At 41.4% G+C, this 16,398-nt stretch overlaps 2 protein-coding genes across 15 annotated transcripts in view; both read right to left on the reverse strand.

Moving 5' to 3' along the window:
• FBF1 (Fas binding factor 1) overlaps positions 1–2,768 on the reverse strand; it is a 50,124-nt gene extending 47,356 nt beyond the window's left edge. For 4 of the 12 annotated variants that reach the window (XM_061616242.1, XM_061616238.1, XM_061616239.1 and 1 more), the window contains exons 1-2: positions 2,673–2,768; positions 237–482 (exon numbers count right to left, since the gene is read on the reverse strand). In XM_061616242.1, the coding sequence (XP_061472226.1) occupies positions 237–368 (132 nt within the window). In that variant the 5' untranslated portion in view covers positions 369–482; positions 2,673–2,768. Of the gene's footprint in view, positions 1–236; positions 483–2,166; positions 2,275–2,502; positions 2,591–2,616 lie in introns of those variants that run through there. The other 8 variants (XM_061616241.1, XM_061616240.1, XM_061616231.1 and 5 more) reach the window with 7 other exon arrangements.
• A 2,581-nt stretch (positions 2,769–5,349) lies between these two features.
• ACOX1 (acyl-CoA oxidase 1) overlaps positions 5,350–16,398 on the reverse strand; it is a 52,230-nt gene continuing 41,181 nt past the window's right edge. For 2 of the 3 annotated variants that reach the window (XM_061616245.1, XM_061616244.1), the window contains exons 9-14: positions 14,392–14,582; positions 12,245–12,424; positions 10,570–10,675; positions 10,341–10,484; positions 8,819–9,025; positions 5,350–7,173 (exon numbers count right to left, since the gene is read on the reverse strand). In XM_061616245.1, coding sequence (XP_061472229.1) covers positions 7,123–7,173; positions 8,819–9,025; positions 10,341–10,484; positions 10,570–10,675; positions 12,245–12,424; positions 14,392–14,582 — 879 coding nt within the window. In that variant the 3' untranslated portion in view covers positions 5,350–7,122. The remainder of the gene's footprint in view (positions 7,174–8,818; positions 9,026–10,340; positions 10,485–10,569; positions 10,676–12,244; positions 12,425–14,391; positions 14,583–16,398) is intronic. The other variant, XM_061616246.1, reaches the window with a different exon arrangement.

Raw genomic sequence — 16,398 nt, forward strand, 5'->3', positions numbered from 1 at the left:
CTTTGTCATGCCTAATTGTGTCCTAGGTGCAGCAGGGTTTACAGGGAATAACATTTTTTTAATGACACGAATTAAAATTAGTTGTTTGGACAATTTCACTACAGAATTTTCCAGTATGGGTTGTCTGCAAGAAAAATTTCATGGCAGAAATGGGAAAGCAGGAACTGTAGATGTGGATTTAGATTCCTAGAAAGGAAATTGCATACCCAGAACAACTTCTCTGTGCATAAACTCACCTCTTCCTGAAGGGCCACACTTGGAGTTCCTACCATCTGGATGGTTAGGTGGGCTGGAACATGGGACAGGGCCTTCTCCACTGTGACCCCAATCTTGTAGAATGAACTGACTAGTGAGGACTTCCTTACCATATCATGACTTTCAACTGCATATTCTGTTTCTTTCTCTTGTGCTTCACTCAGACATGAGTCAATGTTATTCTTCTATTGATGCTAGAGCAGTGGACAATAACTAGCTTTCCTCACCTAGAGAAAGGAACAGAACGGTAAAAATACCTAATTTAGCATCATAAATATTTTTTATTTATTGAGGCTTTAAAAGTAATAAATACATTTCACTGATCATTATATGAAGGAGCTCAGAGCAGCATTTTATCTTATTTTAAGCAATTCTATCCTGCTCTTTAGCCAACAACAAAAAAGGCTCCCAGAATAAGTATCATTTCAGCCTCACACCAACACTATAAAGAAGATTGAGACATTGTACCTTGCTAGATGGCACTTGATTCACAGCTAGCAGGAATCTGAATCTGGTTTTCTTATATCCAAATTTGGTACTTTAGACATTACAGCACAATAACTCACTGTAATGTCTATGGCCTTCACAAAACATTAATGCCTTGGCACTTTATTACAGCCTGATCCTAGGCAGATAGGTACACAGAGGCCCATTGAAACAAATGGACAAAGGCACTCTCCAACAAAGTGAGGGAGAACATATGCTCCACAGGCCAAATTTGGCCCATGCGACTGTTTTCCCCAAACCACATCCACCTGCTCCACACCTGATATATGTGTCATCACATGTGGGGCAGGTAGAGACACAGCTACCAATATACAATGTAATGTAAATGTACAGCCTTCAAGTCGATTCCGTCTTATGGTGACCCTATGAATAGGGTTTTCATGAGGCTGAGAGGCAGTGACTGGTCCAAGGTCACCCACTGAGCTTCATGGCTATGTGGGGATTTGAACCCTGGTCTCTCAGGTCATAGTCCAACACCTTAACCACTACACCACAGTAGGTGCCTTAAAGTGTTCTCCCAATTTTGAAAGTCATTTATTTGCATTAGCCACAAGCCATTGCAATTGGAATATAAAGAAAAAAGTAGAAACTAGATAAACAATTTGATAGAATTGCCTGACTGAAATTCTGAAATTTACATGAGATGCAAACCAATAAAATTAGTCTTCAAAATTTGTCAACATAAAACAACTTACAGATAAAACTATCAACTGAACAAAACCTGTAACAGATTGAAACTCAAGGTGCCATAACGGATCTTGTTTTACTGGCACCCACTAAAACTTTTGCAGACTTTGTTGTCACCAGCTTCTCCTGGTCAAGAGAATTGTGCACTGGAAAGGGAAAGCAGGCTTTGGTTCTACCACCAAATCTGATGGGCAGTAGACTGAAAGCCTGCTGGATTGGCAATGCAAGTGAGTTCCTTGCAGCCAATGCCCGCAGAAGGCTGAAACACTGGGTGCTTTAAAACACTGTGCAGGGCTGCTTTGAAGTCCTGACTTCGGGACTTCAAAACACTCAATTGCCTGATATTGTGACATCAGGTGACTGGCATGTCAAAATTTCGCCTATGAGACTAGGTTCTGATAATGATCTTGCCAATGGAACCCAAAAGGTTCTCCATCCCTGCTCTAACAGGATAGTATTGCAACCTTAATGATCCCCTTTCCTTTCTACTATTTTTTGGGGGGGAGGGGGCTAATGATAAAGGATAAGGTTCCCTTATATAATAAATGTTAAAACTAAGCTTATAAAGCAAAAGGTCAGGAAATAAGGACACAGTAGGAATCTGGATCACTCAATTCTGCTAAGAAAAATGAAATGTACTGCCTTCAAGTCGATTTCGACTTATGGCGATCCTATGAATAGGGTTTTCATGGTAACCGGTATTCAGAGGGGGTTTACCATTTTCTTTCTCTGGGGCTGAGAGGCAGTGACTGGCCCAAGTGAGCTTCATGGCTGCGTGGGGATTCGAACCATGGTCTCCCAGGTCGTAGTCCAACACCTTAACCACTACATATAAACATAAAACAAAAGGCCCGAGGAGGAATGGGAAGGAAATATCATGCACTTCACGAATGCCATTAACTGTGTCATGCCGATTAAGTTTGCCTCCCAACTCAAAATGATGCTGGCAATGCTTGTACGTGTGGGCATACCCACACCATATCTGTGGCATTTTAACGTTACGTTTTGAACACATTTCTCGATGCGGCCCTCACGGGAACATAACAGAGTTACCATAGCAGCCAGCGTCCACTGCAGGTACAACCCCTACAATGGCAAAGGGAATACATCCCCCCGCAATTGTCCTATTCATTGGGTTAGGAGCAGCCTACAGCCTACAGCGCTTACGAAACACCGCATCTACCCTCTTCCTTTGAAAGCAGCAACTGTGTTCCAGCTCTCACCCTCGATGACCAGGGGCTATCCAAGCCAGGGAGCTTCTCCCGGCAGAGCAACCGAAAAGCATCTTGGGAAATGTGGTTCTTGTAAAATCCCTGCCCTTATACTGCGCATACAGAACTACATTTCACAGCATGCCTTCGTTCCCGGCCAAACCGGAAGTAGCGTGTTCCCTTCTAGAGGGATTTGATCGGCGGGGAGAACCTTCCATCTGTACAAATCCAGACTGGACCCTCTGCAAGACTAGGCTGTGTTAATGGGACTTTGTGAATAACCGCATTACACCTGGAAGACACAAAAATATTTGCAAAGTTGAAATGTGTTCTGTTTCCTCAGATTAAAAATATGCAATTCTGCTATTTGGAACGGAGACAGTTAACAAGACAACGTTTATTGAAGCTCCGGAAGGATCCGTTTTCTACAGGGAGAGTTCCAGAACTAAGGGAAGACTACCCTAACAAAAATCTTGCGATGTGCTACTGAGGGCACGATCCAGGAGATGAAAGAAGCATATGAGAGTAGCAGCTTGGCGGTCCTGGTTCTCATTCACAGAATATTCAAAAGCCAGTGGGACAACATTTCATCCTCCCGGAACAGCAGGTTTAGCGCGTGGCAACCCTGCAGCAAAGGGACGCTGCAACGTGAAAGCTTCTGGGACGCCATTGGGGGCAAGAACTTCACCCACATGAAAGTGGCATATAGAGGGAGGGAAGACCTTGTGTGAGAGGCAGGGTAGTGGTGATATCCCAGGGTGAGAAGAGGGAAGGCAGGCTCCCAGGTGAGAGCCGGGAGGGTCACCCATTTTCTGGGGGGGGGGATTAAGCGCTAATTTTATATAGAAAGTAGACTGTGTACATTGCTTTTGTATTTTATACACCCTGCTTCTGATTTTCCCCTCCCTTGTTTCTTAGGTTGTTGCTGTTATGTTAATACTGTACCTGAGATAAGTAAATATATTCTTACTTTGTATTTTATTGTGTATTTCTTATAATTGCTTTAATTTTTTGTATTGTATAGATATTATGTTAAGTATTGACATATATTATGTTCCATGTTGTAAACCACCCTGGAGTCTCTTGACGAAGAGTGGTATATAATTGGAATATAGTTAATAAGAATATTTCTAAGGGGTTCAGTGCTCTCACTTATGGACTGAACCAAGATAAAGGACTTGATCATATTGTATTTTTATCTTTTATCTATTGATAAATTTATTTCCCTCCTTTCCTTCAAGGAGCTCGAGGTGGCATTAATGGTCATCCTCCCCCCCCCCCTTTTATCATAACTCTAGGTTAGGCTGGCCTGAGAGACGACTGGGGCAAGGTCACCCAGGGAGCTTCAGACTGAGAGGGGATGTGAACCCTGGTCTCTCCTGTCCAATGCTCTTTACTACACCACATTATCTGTGTTAATTGTCTTACCGTTGTTTGGATAATTATGTTAACAGGTGGTTTGTAGTTATCACTGTCTGCACTTTCCGGCATTTGATTTCAGCAAGGCTGCAAGTTTCAAGCCTTGGCCAGCACCAGCTACTGCTACACCCACAGCCCTGCTGCTTGCACAAGGCTGGGCAGAAGGTGGGAGGCAGCGCAAGAAAAAGCATGAGTTAAATATCCCTTCACTGTGCCAACTCCCAGGCTGGCACAACAGAGAGACCTGGACCAGACCTGTTGCTGGCTTACTCCAGCCAGTGCTGGCCCAGCCCCACCATTTCGGAGGTTTCTGTTGGCACTAGCTTCTACTTGTCTGGGTGACATACTGGTGCACCTCTGCCTTGCACATACCCTCTCCAGCAGTGTAAAATGGGGCTTTGGACTTAGTTCTGAGTAAACATCCATAGGATTGCACTGGTAACTGTTTTAATTCACACTGACAAAAGTTATAGCTGATTTTTCTACACTAGACAGGTTCACAGCAAAAATGTTGTATATTCCAATTTCAAAAGTTTATACTAATCACATGTAATTTTTTGTGTGCAGGGGTATTATGTACATCCACCCTCCTACCTTATAGTAATAACCCTAGTTAATTGTAAACAAATGATAGTGAATTGCACCGTATTTGTTCTCTGCCTACTATTAACACCATAAAGTTATTATGAGGCCTCTACAGAGAAAGTGCACATAGCTACTTTGCAGAGAACACTGTCATCTGTGCATACAAAACAGGCTACACTGCTGTGGGATTTTGCCTTTGTATTTTAACTACACTCTCTTTCCAGTAACTTGAAGTATTTTAATGGTTTTCCCCACTCACCCCAAATCTTAAACAGTAGTTCTAACTTCTTTAGAGATTTAAGTAGTAGTTGGTCAGCATAGTACACATTCTTACAGACCAGAAATTCCTTGTTCCATTTGCAATGGCTCCTTACTATAATCACCCTTAGTTTTCACCTATAGTAATACACAAATTATTTTGTCACTCTTTCCATCCTATTATTTGATCTCTTCTTTCCTCTTCATCGCCAATAGAAAAGTCAACTTCTGTAGTCAGATTGCATTTTAAACTATAGAACTTTGACTTTAGGGGCAGGGCCACTGCAACTTACACAGTATTTCACTTTCCATTTAAAGTGTTTTAAAAAATCTAGAAGTCACTTGCACTAAATGTATTAACATGCATCACCGAAGAAGATTGTGTACCATGTGATAAATAATATGAGCAGTAGTTCTAAAACAAAGCTAAAATAGTACAGGGTTTTTATTCAACACATGCATTGTTTGTTTTTGATGCTTTATAGGAATCAAGACATACATACAGAAATATTTTTTACTGTTTGAAAATGATTTTTTTATTAAGAGTATGTAAGGTGTTCTCCAACAGTCTTCTATTACACCATTTTTCAATCAGCATAGTATTAAAGTACACAGTATGCACATTATGTTAACAGCACAGTAATCAGGTATGTTAGATAAACTGCTTCAGCAGCTAGGAAGTTAAAACTTTTATAATCTGTTTTTGCTTCTATTTAAATACAGTGCTTTTCCTCCTGCTTGAAGGAGGTAGTGTGAGGATATCCTTGCAGTTTGTTCAGCTCTTGAATGGAGACATCAAATTGGTCCAAGCATCATGAGATTTCCGTTTAGCCTCTTCACTTACACAATTTCACATAATTGAAGGCCACTCAAAAGTTCTTGTTGATTATCTTTAAATCCTGATTTGCTGGGGAAAGTTATCAACGCAGAATCCAACAATTTTGCCACAATTTTTAGTCATGCTGATTTCACAGAATGAAGTTCTGTACAATGCTAAAAGGTTAGCCTGCTAATGATAGAGGAATCCAGAGCTACTTAGTCTAAAGGCACCTTACTGTGGTACACTTGTTCTCTGAGGTACCGAGATCCAGATTGTGTAGGTAGGTCAATGGTACTTCTCTCCATTACTAAAGTTTGGACCATATTCCTATCAAGTCTATGATTCGATAAAATGCAGGGCACAAATCATTCTGCTTCTGAAGTGTTTTAGAGACAGTGATCTCAAATACTGTCCACCTTTCAGGTCAAATGGGGAATGAAGGAGGGTTTCCCCTCTTCACTGTAGTTGCACATTAAAAGCTTTACAGATCAGAAACTGTGTAAATGATAACTGCAAAAGTGAAAGTATTCCTTTTATTATTCTCTAGACTCAAGAGAAGGGAACCTTGACACATTTTCTCATTCTATGTTACTGGGAGTCCTAGGGGAAAGGCAGCCCGATAAATACATAGTAGCTGCTAGAAACAGAATATACTTTTGTGCTACAGACATAATGTTAGAGGTGATGTGAAATGAGTTAGAGCTCTAGAGAAAGAGGAAGATGAACTCCTAGCTGCCATCTAGGAAAGCACTGTCACATACACACAAAAGTGAGGATTACTCCTGCTGAGAGGACAGCTTTTACCCATGATGCCAGGAGTTTGTTCTTGTGACACAAAAGTATGGAAAGAATGACATACACAAAATATTCCTGCTGAGGTCCTCAACGCCCAGTCCTGACAAGGGTGCCAAGACCTCACTAAAGTAGAGTAAATGTGGAGGATTCCAACAACTCAACTCTATTGCGTAAAAACACTGACAAGATGTGCAAGACTATCTTGAGCTTTAAAAGAGTTCCCAGATGAGAAGCTGTTGCTCCCTACCAACTACCTCCATGACTACTTAGTAGTGAAAATTCTGCTATAGATGATACAGGTTCTTTCAGCAGTTTAAACTGCTTCACAAATTGACACTTCACACCAATCTGTAAAGCTTTTCTGAATTATTAAAAAAGGTTAGTTTCTGAACATAATTACAATTGCTCTTTTATAATCTTGTGTTCCTCTGATCTAATCCTTTCAAAATTTATTAAAAGTTGGGAAGAAAGGCTACAATTATTGACTACCCTATTTGGATTTACCAAGTGATTCAGGTGCTCATAGGGCAGATGACATCAATTCCAGGGAACTGGGAAATAGTGCATTAACAGCAGCAAATGTCATCACAGTTTGGCTTGCATTGGCTTCAGGTGCTTATGAAAAGATTCATGGACCTGTAGAAGTAGTAAGATTAGCAATTAATTTTAAACACATACTTAATGCTTCTTTCATCTCACTAGACCATGCAGCACCCACATAAGTGTATGCAGGATTGCAGCCTTTGCACTTCAGCTATACAGGCACAGCTTGCCCCTAACTGTAATAGTATCAAATCAGTTTCTACTCATCACACTGAGAAAATGCCCAGTATACTTGAATGTCTTTGGAGACGTGGTAGGAAAACAGTGGTCTCCATGTCCAATGGGTAGCTTTAGTTGCTGTAAATGGCTTCATAATTAGAAGACGATGTTATGGAGATTCTGATGTCTAACTGAAGATTTGCCCACAAATGTACAAATTTGTACTGTACTGTAAAATTGTACTGTACAAATTGGCTATTTTAATCATTGTCAAACTTTAACATACAACACTTTTTTTAATTGGTTGCATTCAGATGATCATCTGTGGCTTCAAAAGACTTCATTTATGAAGCCATGACTGAGACCTGTGGTTACACCCTCCTTCCATCCCCCAACTGTGTGTAGGCTTTGGTGTAGAAATCCTGGCTTGCATTAAGCCAGAGTTCCCCATTATAGCCAACTAGTGTAATCTTGGTTTAAAAAAATCAGGATAGGGAAGGGGTGAAAGAAGGGCTGTGTCCATAGCACTCATCCACAGTTTCGTAAGCCATTGTTTATGAAGCCACAGGCAATTATCTGGATATGGCAATTATGTGCATTTTAAATCAGAGTTTGGATGCTTTATTTAATTATGGAATTTTGAATGTTTAAAACTATTCATTTGATATGGTCTGAAAACTAATTCAAGCAACTGAAGTTGAACAGCAGGCAGGAAAACAGCAACCTTCATATGAAATGAACAATCAAGTGCCCTGTCAGATGATCTACACTGGAAGTACTTAGGGATTCTGACCTGTGATTCCAAGGAGCATTGATATCCCAGTTTGAGAAGATTCTTAAACATCTGGGGATACCAATCTACTACTGTTTGAGTGATGGAATGAATGAACTTTTTCTGGACCAGCAACTTAGATATGCCAAAACTTGTACGCAGCCCAAAACTGAGTTTTGTTTTAGTCTATACACAGGCTTTGGCATTTTAAAGTTATTGGTAAACCTGTTAAATTCCTGCCTTATGTTCACCACAGTAAATGGGCTTTGAAATGTATTTTTCACTGTCTGTTTTGCTTTCACTAGGACAAATCCATGTTCACTGGGATGCCTCAGTTTGATAAGATTTGTGAAAGGAACTTCTGTGCTACTGCCCCTACCCTTCCTTGTTTAGGGGCAGTAGAAAAATAAATAGAAATAAAAGGATTCTCTAGTCCACACCAATCATTATATAGATTTTGTGCTTCAGTTAAGATGCAGTCCTTGAAAACTGGTGGTATCCTTATTTCATGGTGCCACTTTAAAATATTTTTAAAGGCTCCTACTGGGACAAAGGGCAGGATATAAATGTAATATATAATAATTTAATAAATAACACTTAAATGTCCTGCATCATTATATTAACCATATTAGGGTTTTACCTCCGCATTTTCTTTTCAACCCCTTCTCTGATAGCCCTGCATTTTTACTGCATCTCATAGGATGCAATTAGTAGATAAACAAGAAAAAGTAATAAGCATCTCCTCACCTGTGTTTTATTTAGTGGGGATTTCTTCGACCACTCAAACATGTTTTCATAGACATTGCCATCATATCGGCCAAGGACAGATCCAAGAACATTATCGTGGAAGTCAAAGGAATCCACTAGAGCTACTGCATTGAGACGGATTAATGCCAAGAGCTCCTTAACGTGCTGGTTCACCTGAATTATCTGTGCATCTGTCAAAATGCCTCCCTGAGGCAAATAGCAAGAATCCAGAATCAGATGCAAGCATAAATTACCGTTATTAAATATTTTTTGTTTTCAAAGACCTATTCAATTAGCAGAAACAACATTTATCCAAACAATAGAGAATGGTTCTCAAAATTTTGCATAATCAAGGGTTTGGATAATCAGGAATGCTTTTTAAAAAAACAGAACTACTGTAACATTGGAGAAAAATGCATTTAGTTGAAACTACATTTGGACACAAAATGTTTGGCATCCTGACAGAATTCTGAAGGAATAGAGGAAATTGAAGCTTAGAGATGCCCTCTCTCAATCCCAAACTCTGTCTGATCAGAAGCTCATTATAAACAGAAGCATATCCTTCCCTGTGTATAAAAATAAATTTACAGAGTAGCCCAAGTCTGTTTTGGAAACTGTATGAATGAAGATAACCATGTTGTCATCACCATGGACTGAAACAGCCTTGAAATTTGACAGGCAACTGCCATAGGCAACCAAGAATTCCATGCAGGCGAGTGAGGGGACTGGCAGAGAAGAGTGGTCCATCCCTCCTCCACCAAGTCTGTTTGATTTCTGTGCTGACTGCAGGGAAAAGTCACCCCTCAGTTCTGTCCCGCCTTCAATAATCTGGTCCAACAACCTTGTAAGGGGCTAGCCGCCTGCCTTTCCTGCTGGCAGCAGAGAAGACTTCCCCTCCTCTACAGCCACTGTTTGGAAACACAGGTTACTAGCTTTCTTGCAGTAACTTCTGTGGATTGATTTAACACACACAGAGCTCACCTTTACTGATGACAACCCTGGCACAAAAATCGGTATCCCAATTAATACTGGGAAATATTAAGGTGATGTGAAGCCCAACTGAGCCAGTATATAAGCCCAATCTGGACCTAAATTCCAGGTAAAGGATGAAAGTATGTTTGGAAATGAGCAATTCCCTCCCTCATATGCATCACTGTTATCACACTGGTATGACTCTTCCTACTATAAGCATATGAAGCCCCCTTATACAGAGCAAAACCATTGGTTCATCAAGCCCAGTACTGACTACTCTTACAGTGTCTCTCCAAAGCAGAGGTCTACTGTCATACCTACTTACATCCTCCCCAAAACTGCCTCTCTTGCAGACATATGAGAAAATGCCAATTCAAAAAGAGTGGTCTGTGGTATCCATAACCACCAATCTTACCTTTTGCCCTATTGCCAAAACGCTACCCAAAGATTTCTCCCTTGCACCCAGCACTGGTTAATTCCAATTAGGTTTTTTTTTCTTTGTGGCTACAGAGCAGAGCATTGTGGCTCAAGACTTAATTCAGTCACCAACCTGCGAAAAGTCTCCACTGTTCTTACAGATCCCACAGAGTGCATACAATAGACACAAGTTGTTGAGGACAGCACGGACAGCTGGGTCACCAACTTCTGAAAGCTTTGCTGTAAACAGCTTGACCACCACATAGTGACAATGTGCCTAAAAGAAGTATTGATAAGTGTGAATTCAGGTGCTTGTGGGGTAAACATGCTACCAAAACTGACATTTAGGAAGTGCTACTGACCTCAGATGCTCGCACTAGATCAACAGAAGTCCGGTTCCAAGCATCCTCCTTGCTCTTCCTGCGGTTCAGTTCAGCTTGCAAATTCTTTGCTGCAAATTCAACCAGCCTGTACCAGGGAAGAACATGAGCACAGCTTATTCAAAGCGGCACCAAACAAGTCAGCAGAGTCAAGCCTATTTACTGGAACACTAATATAACCCTGGCACTGATACAAGCAACAGCAAATGGGTCATGGCTACAAGTCCTCAAAGATATAGATTCAGCTACCTGCCCAAAGCCACCCAGGATCTCTCTGCCTTGATCCCTAGTTCATAGGAGGAAGGGTACCAATTTCCTGTCTCACAGGATTCTTCTGCAGATGTTACTCTCACTCTTAATGCTGAAGTGCATATTCACCTTCTAGGACTGCTGCCATGTGTTCTGAGACAAAGTAACTGTGATGTGCAGCACTGGTTCACTTCCTCATTTGCTTATTACCCCTCCACTCACCATTCTCCATATAAGAATTTATCTCTTCTGTCGCATGGGTCGTTTTGCTACATCATGCAGCTCAATTTTAACATCTGCACTTATCTGGAATACCACTCAGACCAATTTGTTCATTTCTTCTAATGTCATAGGTTGAGAATTATGTTTGGCTTACTGTCAGCCTGTAAAATTAATGTTGCAAGTTGGTTGCACAAGATGTTTTCCCTCTTGAAGTCCTAGTTTGTACCAAGTAATTAGGGGAGAGGTTCAGTAGCCATAAGAGAGATATCTTGAGATTTAGCAGTTCCTTCCAGGGTGCCAGTGTGAGGCCTGATAAGCACAGACAATACTGTTGCCTTGCAACACCCCAATAATGCTGCAATTTCTCATGAAGCATAAACATTCACTTTTCAGTGACTCTCCTGGGAGGTAAGAACATAAGAAGAGCCTGTGGGATCAAACCAGTGGCCCATCTAGTTCAGCATCCTGTTCTCAGGGTGGCCAACCGGTTGCCCATGGGAAGCCTGCAAACAGGACCTGAGCACAAGAGCACTCTCTCTTCCTGCGGTTTCCAGCAACTAGTATTCAGAAGCATACTGCCTCCAACTATGGGGGCATAGCATAGCATAGCTGTTTTGAAAGTGCTTGCCAGGCTTATTAATTGCCTGGTCCATTTGTGAGGGGGAAAGGTTGATTGTCTTCCAAATCATCTTTTCCCAGCTAGCCCCTTCCAGATGGGAAATGACAGCACTCCAGCCACCACGGCTTCCATCCTGTATCCATTCCACTTGAGAAGCTTGGCATTTTATCAACACCTACATAAGGTGTTCATGCCCAATCTCTCTCCCCCAGCTTGTTTCTAGAATAGTTCTAATTACTATTCCCCAGATGTTTTGCCACAGTGACTAACTCCCTCTGTAGTCTTACTGCATCTTACACAGCTCCACAACTGTTAGCATACTGTCCCCTGTCTTCATAGGGCCCATAGCTTTATTCATCCTGGCACTGCTATTTTCATGCTGGGGGAAACAGATAAGCAAGACTCATTCTGTTTCACACCAACCAAGTGTGAAATTGTCAAAACAAGTGTCCTCAGATGGAAAAGTTGTTGTTTTTTAATTAAAGAGTAACATGTCATTCTTCAATTTCCAGATAAGCAACCAATAGTTATTATGGCCCATTTTGTATACTTTGTATATAAACTTACCTAGAAGCTCTCAGTTTATATGCTTCAACCAAGCTAGATGGATTGTTGATATGCACTGTTGCAGGTCTACCAGCCACCTGCTGGGGTTGAATACGTTGCCCCGGTAGGTCATTCAGATAGGACATCATGCCACTAACTAATTGTCCAGAACTAACTTGGGTATAGCTTTTGACAAGGAACCTGGGTGACAAAATAAAAACAAACGTACATCACGTGGCTGATTATAGCTTATAACAAACAGTAAACCAATTTCAAGCAGTAGTCATGCCAGGAATTGAAGAAAGGCACTTGCAGAGTACAACTAGGAAGGAAGAAAACATGCCAATAATCAATGTAATTTGCACCATCTTAACAATAATACATGCAGACTTCCCACAGGCATCTGGTTGGCCACTGTGGGAACAGGATACTGGACTAGATGGGCTACTAGCCTGATCCAGCTGGACTCTTATGTTCTCATGTCAGTATTCTGACTGCAGCATTCTGCACCAACTGCAGTTTCTGAACACTCCCCATAAGAACATAAGAAGAGTCTGCTGGATCAGGCCAGTGGTCCATCTAGTCCAGCATCCTGTTCTCATAGTGACCAACCAAAAACTGAGTGCAAGAGTACTCTCTGTTCCTGCAGTTTCCAGCTACTGCTATTTAGAAACATGCTGCCTCTGACCATAGCTCCTCAAAAGCAGCTCTATATAGAGAGCACATTGCAAGTCTAATACATGAACAATTCATGCTTGATAGTGACCACACATGCCTTCTCCAGGAAAAGCTGCAGCTGGTGCAGTAGCTGAAGCTAAGGTAAAGTCACAGCCTTGGTCTTGGTCACAGCCATCACCACAACATGCAGGAGTACATTCAAGCTGTGAACCCAGTCTTTGCAGGGAAATGATACCTCATCCAAATCAGGCTGTAAACCTAATTCCAGATCAGCTCTCTTACTGCACTTGTGAGGATTGAGACTGCAATCCTAAACATGCTTACAAAGGAGTAAGCCCCACTGAACACAGTGGGTTTTCCTTCCAAGTAAGCACAGGATTGTGCTGCAAGTCTCAAGGAGTGCTGCAAGGGGTAACACCTGGTGCCCTCCAGATGTTTTTAGATTACAACTCCTCTCATTTCTGTCCAATGGCTAAATTGGCTGGGGCTAATAGAAGCTAGAGTCCAACCACATTTGGAAAGCACCACACTGCACTAGAGGCTTAAAATGCAACTTCTCTTTTCCAGAACAACCTCAGTGTTCAAAAGTAACATTCACTATTAGAACTTCAAGGAGTCAAAAATAATTTAACTCCACAAGGGGCTGCAATCCCAATCCTAGCATATGAAGAATTTTGCCCTTGATAAGAAATCATTTCTGTCCAACAGGGTCTTTTTGGCACACCAGCTTCACTGAACACACTATTTATGACAACCTTTACCAGGCTGTAAGACAGGCTTTGCATTACTCTATACCAACATGGACTGAAGTGACTACCTCTATCAACTTTTAGGATAAGGACTGAACAAAAGTAACTAAGCAAAAGTAGCAGTAAGCTGGCAGGAAAGCATCACTGTTCTTTAAACTTTTAGCACTTGAAATTATCTCCCCTCCGCCAAGTTCCCTCTTAGCTGCCACTACTGCAAGAGAGCTAAGTTGCTGAACCATCTCCTAGTTGAGAATACCTTTCCCAGTTAAATCAGTCTAATTTCTGTAGTAAAGACTTGGATCTCAGGAATGTCTGGAGAAGAAGGTACATTTCCACTGTAGGTGGCAGTTTGCCCCACAAAAAGGGGTTAATCCCTTTGGCAGCCACCTTGGTTGTCTTGACTTTTAAGATTCCACAGAGGTGACCCCACACACCCCAATTATACGTTGTTCTCCAGATTATAAATTAGGTTCCCTGGATGTGCCTTGTGGGAGGAGAGTACTCCAAGGCATCTGTTATGAGAAAAAAAGAGGTTATTGATACCTAGAACATCTAAGGAATAGGTCCAAATACAAAATTTAAAAGCATTAAAAAGCCACTTATCGCATTTCTGAGAGCAACATGTATGTGACCATCCATAGTCACCCCTGGCCCATGCAGTGTGGGAAATGCCAAGATCCAGAGAGATGTTTGAAAGACATGCAACAAGTCAAGCAGCAGGCAGAGAGCTGCATCACTCACCGTGCTGTCTGCAGCATCATTACTGTGTTCTCTCCTTCATACGTGCAGGAGGGGGTGAAATTGACATAAATATCCGGGAGGCCACTACACCGGGCATAGCCATGCCCACCACATGCCATTCGACATTCCTCAATGCCAGCATTGGCAATCCAGGAAGTGAAAGCCTTTAGCCCTGCAGATAATGCATGCAGCTGAAGGAGAAACAAAAGTTAAGAACAAGTTACCTATAACATTTGTGCTAGGTTTGCCAGTCCTTGCAGCATTCAAACAATAATATTTTCTGACTCACCTGAGTTTTAATGATGAGAGAAAAGGGAAACACTCACAAATTGATCTGAGGAATCCCACATGTCTCCAACACCTAGATGTTATCAACTAACTATCCTTTTTCCAGGGAAACGTCAATCCAATAACCCTCAGTGCTATCACTGAAAAGTGTTTGTGATCCACTACAGAAACACAAGATAGTCTCCAGCACACATTTTCTACAACAATTTTGAAGAAGAGAGGGGGCGAGAAACAGGAGAAGGATTTGGCAGCTTCATCTTTGCATTTATCTCTCCCCTGCCCTCATGTACAAATTACTCCTCTTACATGAGGAAAAACAAGTTAATCAATCTAAATTCATGGGCATATTTTGAATTTCTAAAGATTAATATTCCAAATGATAAACTGATTGAAAAATCACTCTTCTCAGAGTTTAAGAATTCCGAGAGAGGGGGTGGAAAAAGAAATAATGTGATCAAAGCAAGGCCCAAAGGCACATACTGATCCCTATAAGGATTTTTTAATCAGTGAACATCATTTGAGTAAAATTTAAACATCGTAAGATTTCTATTACTGATTCAGACCAGACTCTGCCAAGTCCAACATTCTATTTGCACCAGATGCTTTTGCTCATGAACAAGTCATGAAGATGACTACTATGCCATTTGCTTGTATTAGCTTACTATATTTCCAAAAGTAGAGACATTAAACTAACAGAGGACAGTTCTATCAAAGGCCATTAGCCATGATAGTTAAATGAAACCTCTTATGTTCAAGAGGCACTATGGCCAATAACACTTCCTGTAGATCTTATAAGTTAACTATGCACAGTGTGAAGTCGTACTTTGTCACTCCTGAACCTACTACCAATCAGTTTGAACACCCTCAAGTTTAGTATTGACAAGAGAATTTCTCTCTGCCTCCAGTTGCTCTAATCATTCATAGTTGGAAGACTCCAACACAGGCAGAACAATCCTATGGCGAAGAGGAAGGGGCAGAAGAGCCATTAAATCCAGAATCCATAACTCAGAGCCCTCCCAGGCTCATGCTGTCACAACAGAAGGCTGAGGGGGGCATTCTTCCTTTTGAAAAACATTAATTTGAGGTTTAAGGTTTTCCTTCCCATCGGTTCAATTTGCCAGCAATTTTTGGTGTTACCCCCTCTGAATCTGCTTTGAAGTGCTGGGGAACCCTCTGGTTATATCTAATAGTGTCCATTCGCTGAAGGGATCTATACCAGTTTGAGTGGAAGGGGTATGGCCTGATAGCTATTGACTGAGTTTGCCAGCAGAGTTCAGTGGAGGAGGTCCTTTTAAAAAAAAATTTTGTAGCATGCACCACATACCTGTTAACCTTCAAGGAGAACAAGACAAAGCACACACCATTCCAATACAAGTACAAATAAAGAAACAAAAGGTAATAGACTATGGATGGAAAGGACAGTCCAATGATGGTGACTGGCAAAGTGTGTGCAACGTTTGTTTTCTTGCCTGAGAACAATATGGTGACCATATGCAACAAGTGCAAGCTGGTGGCGCAGTTGGAAGAAAAAGTGAGAGGTCTTAGTAAGAGTGTAAGAGAAGATGAAGACTTCTTAGACAGACCGCTGGAACAACAGCAAAGTACAGAAGGTGGAAGAACAACAGCACATTGAAGCCAAAAAAGAGTGTTAAAGAGAGGAACAACAAAGTGGAGGAAACTGTGTGGAAAAGGATGACAGTTCAGAGCAGAAGAACTAGG

Source organism: Rhineura floridana, chromosome 3 (assembly GCF_030035675.1).
Source record: "Rhineura floridana isolate rRhiFlo1 chromosome 3, rRhiFlo1.hap2, whole genome shotgun sequence".
In the NCBI taxonomy this organism is placed as follows: domain Eukaryota; kingdom Metazoa; phylum Chordata; class Lepidosauria; order Squamata; family Rhineuridae; genus Rhineura; species Rhineura floridana.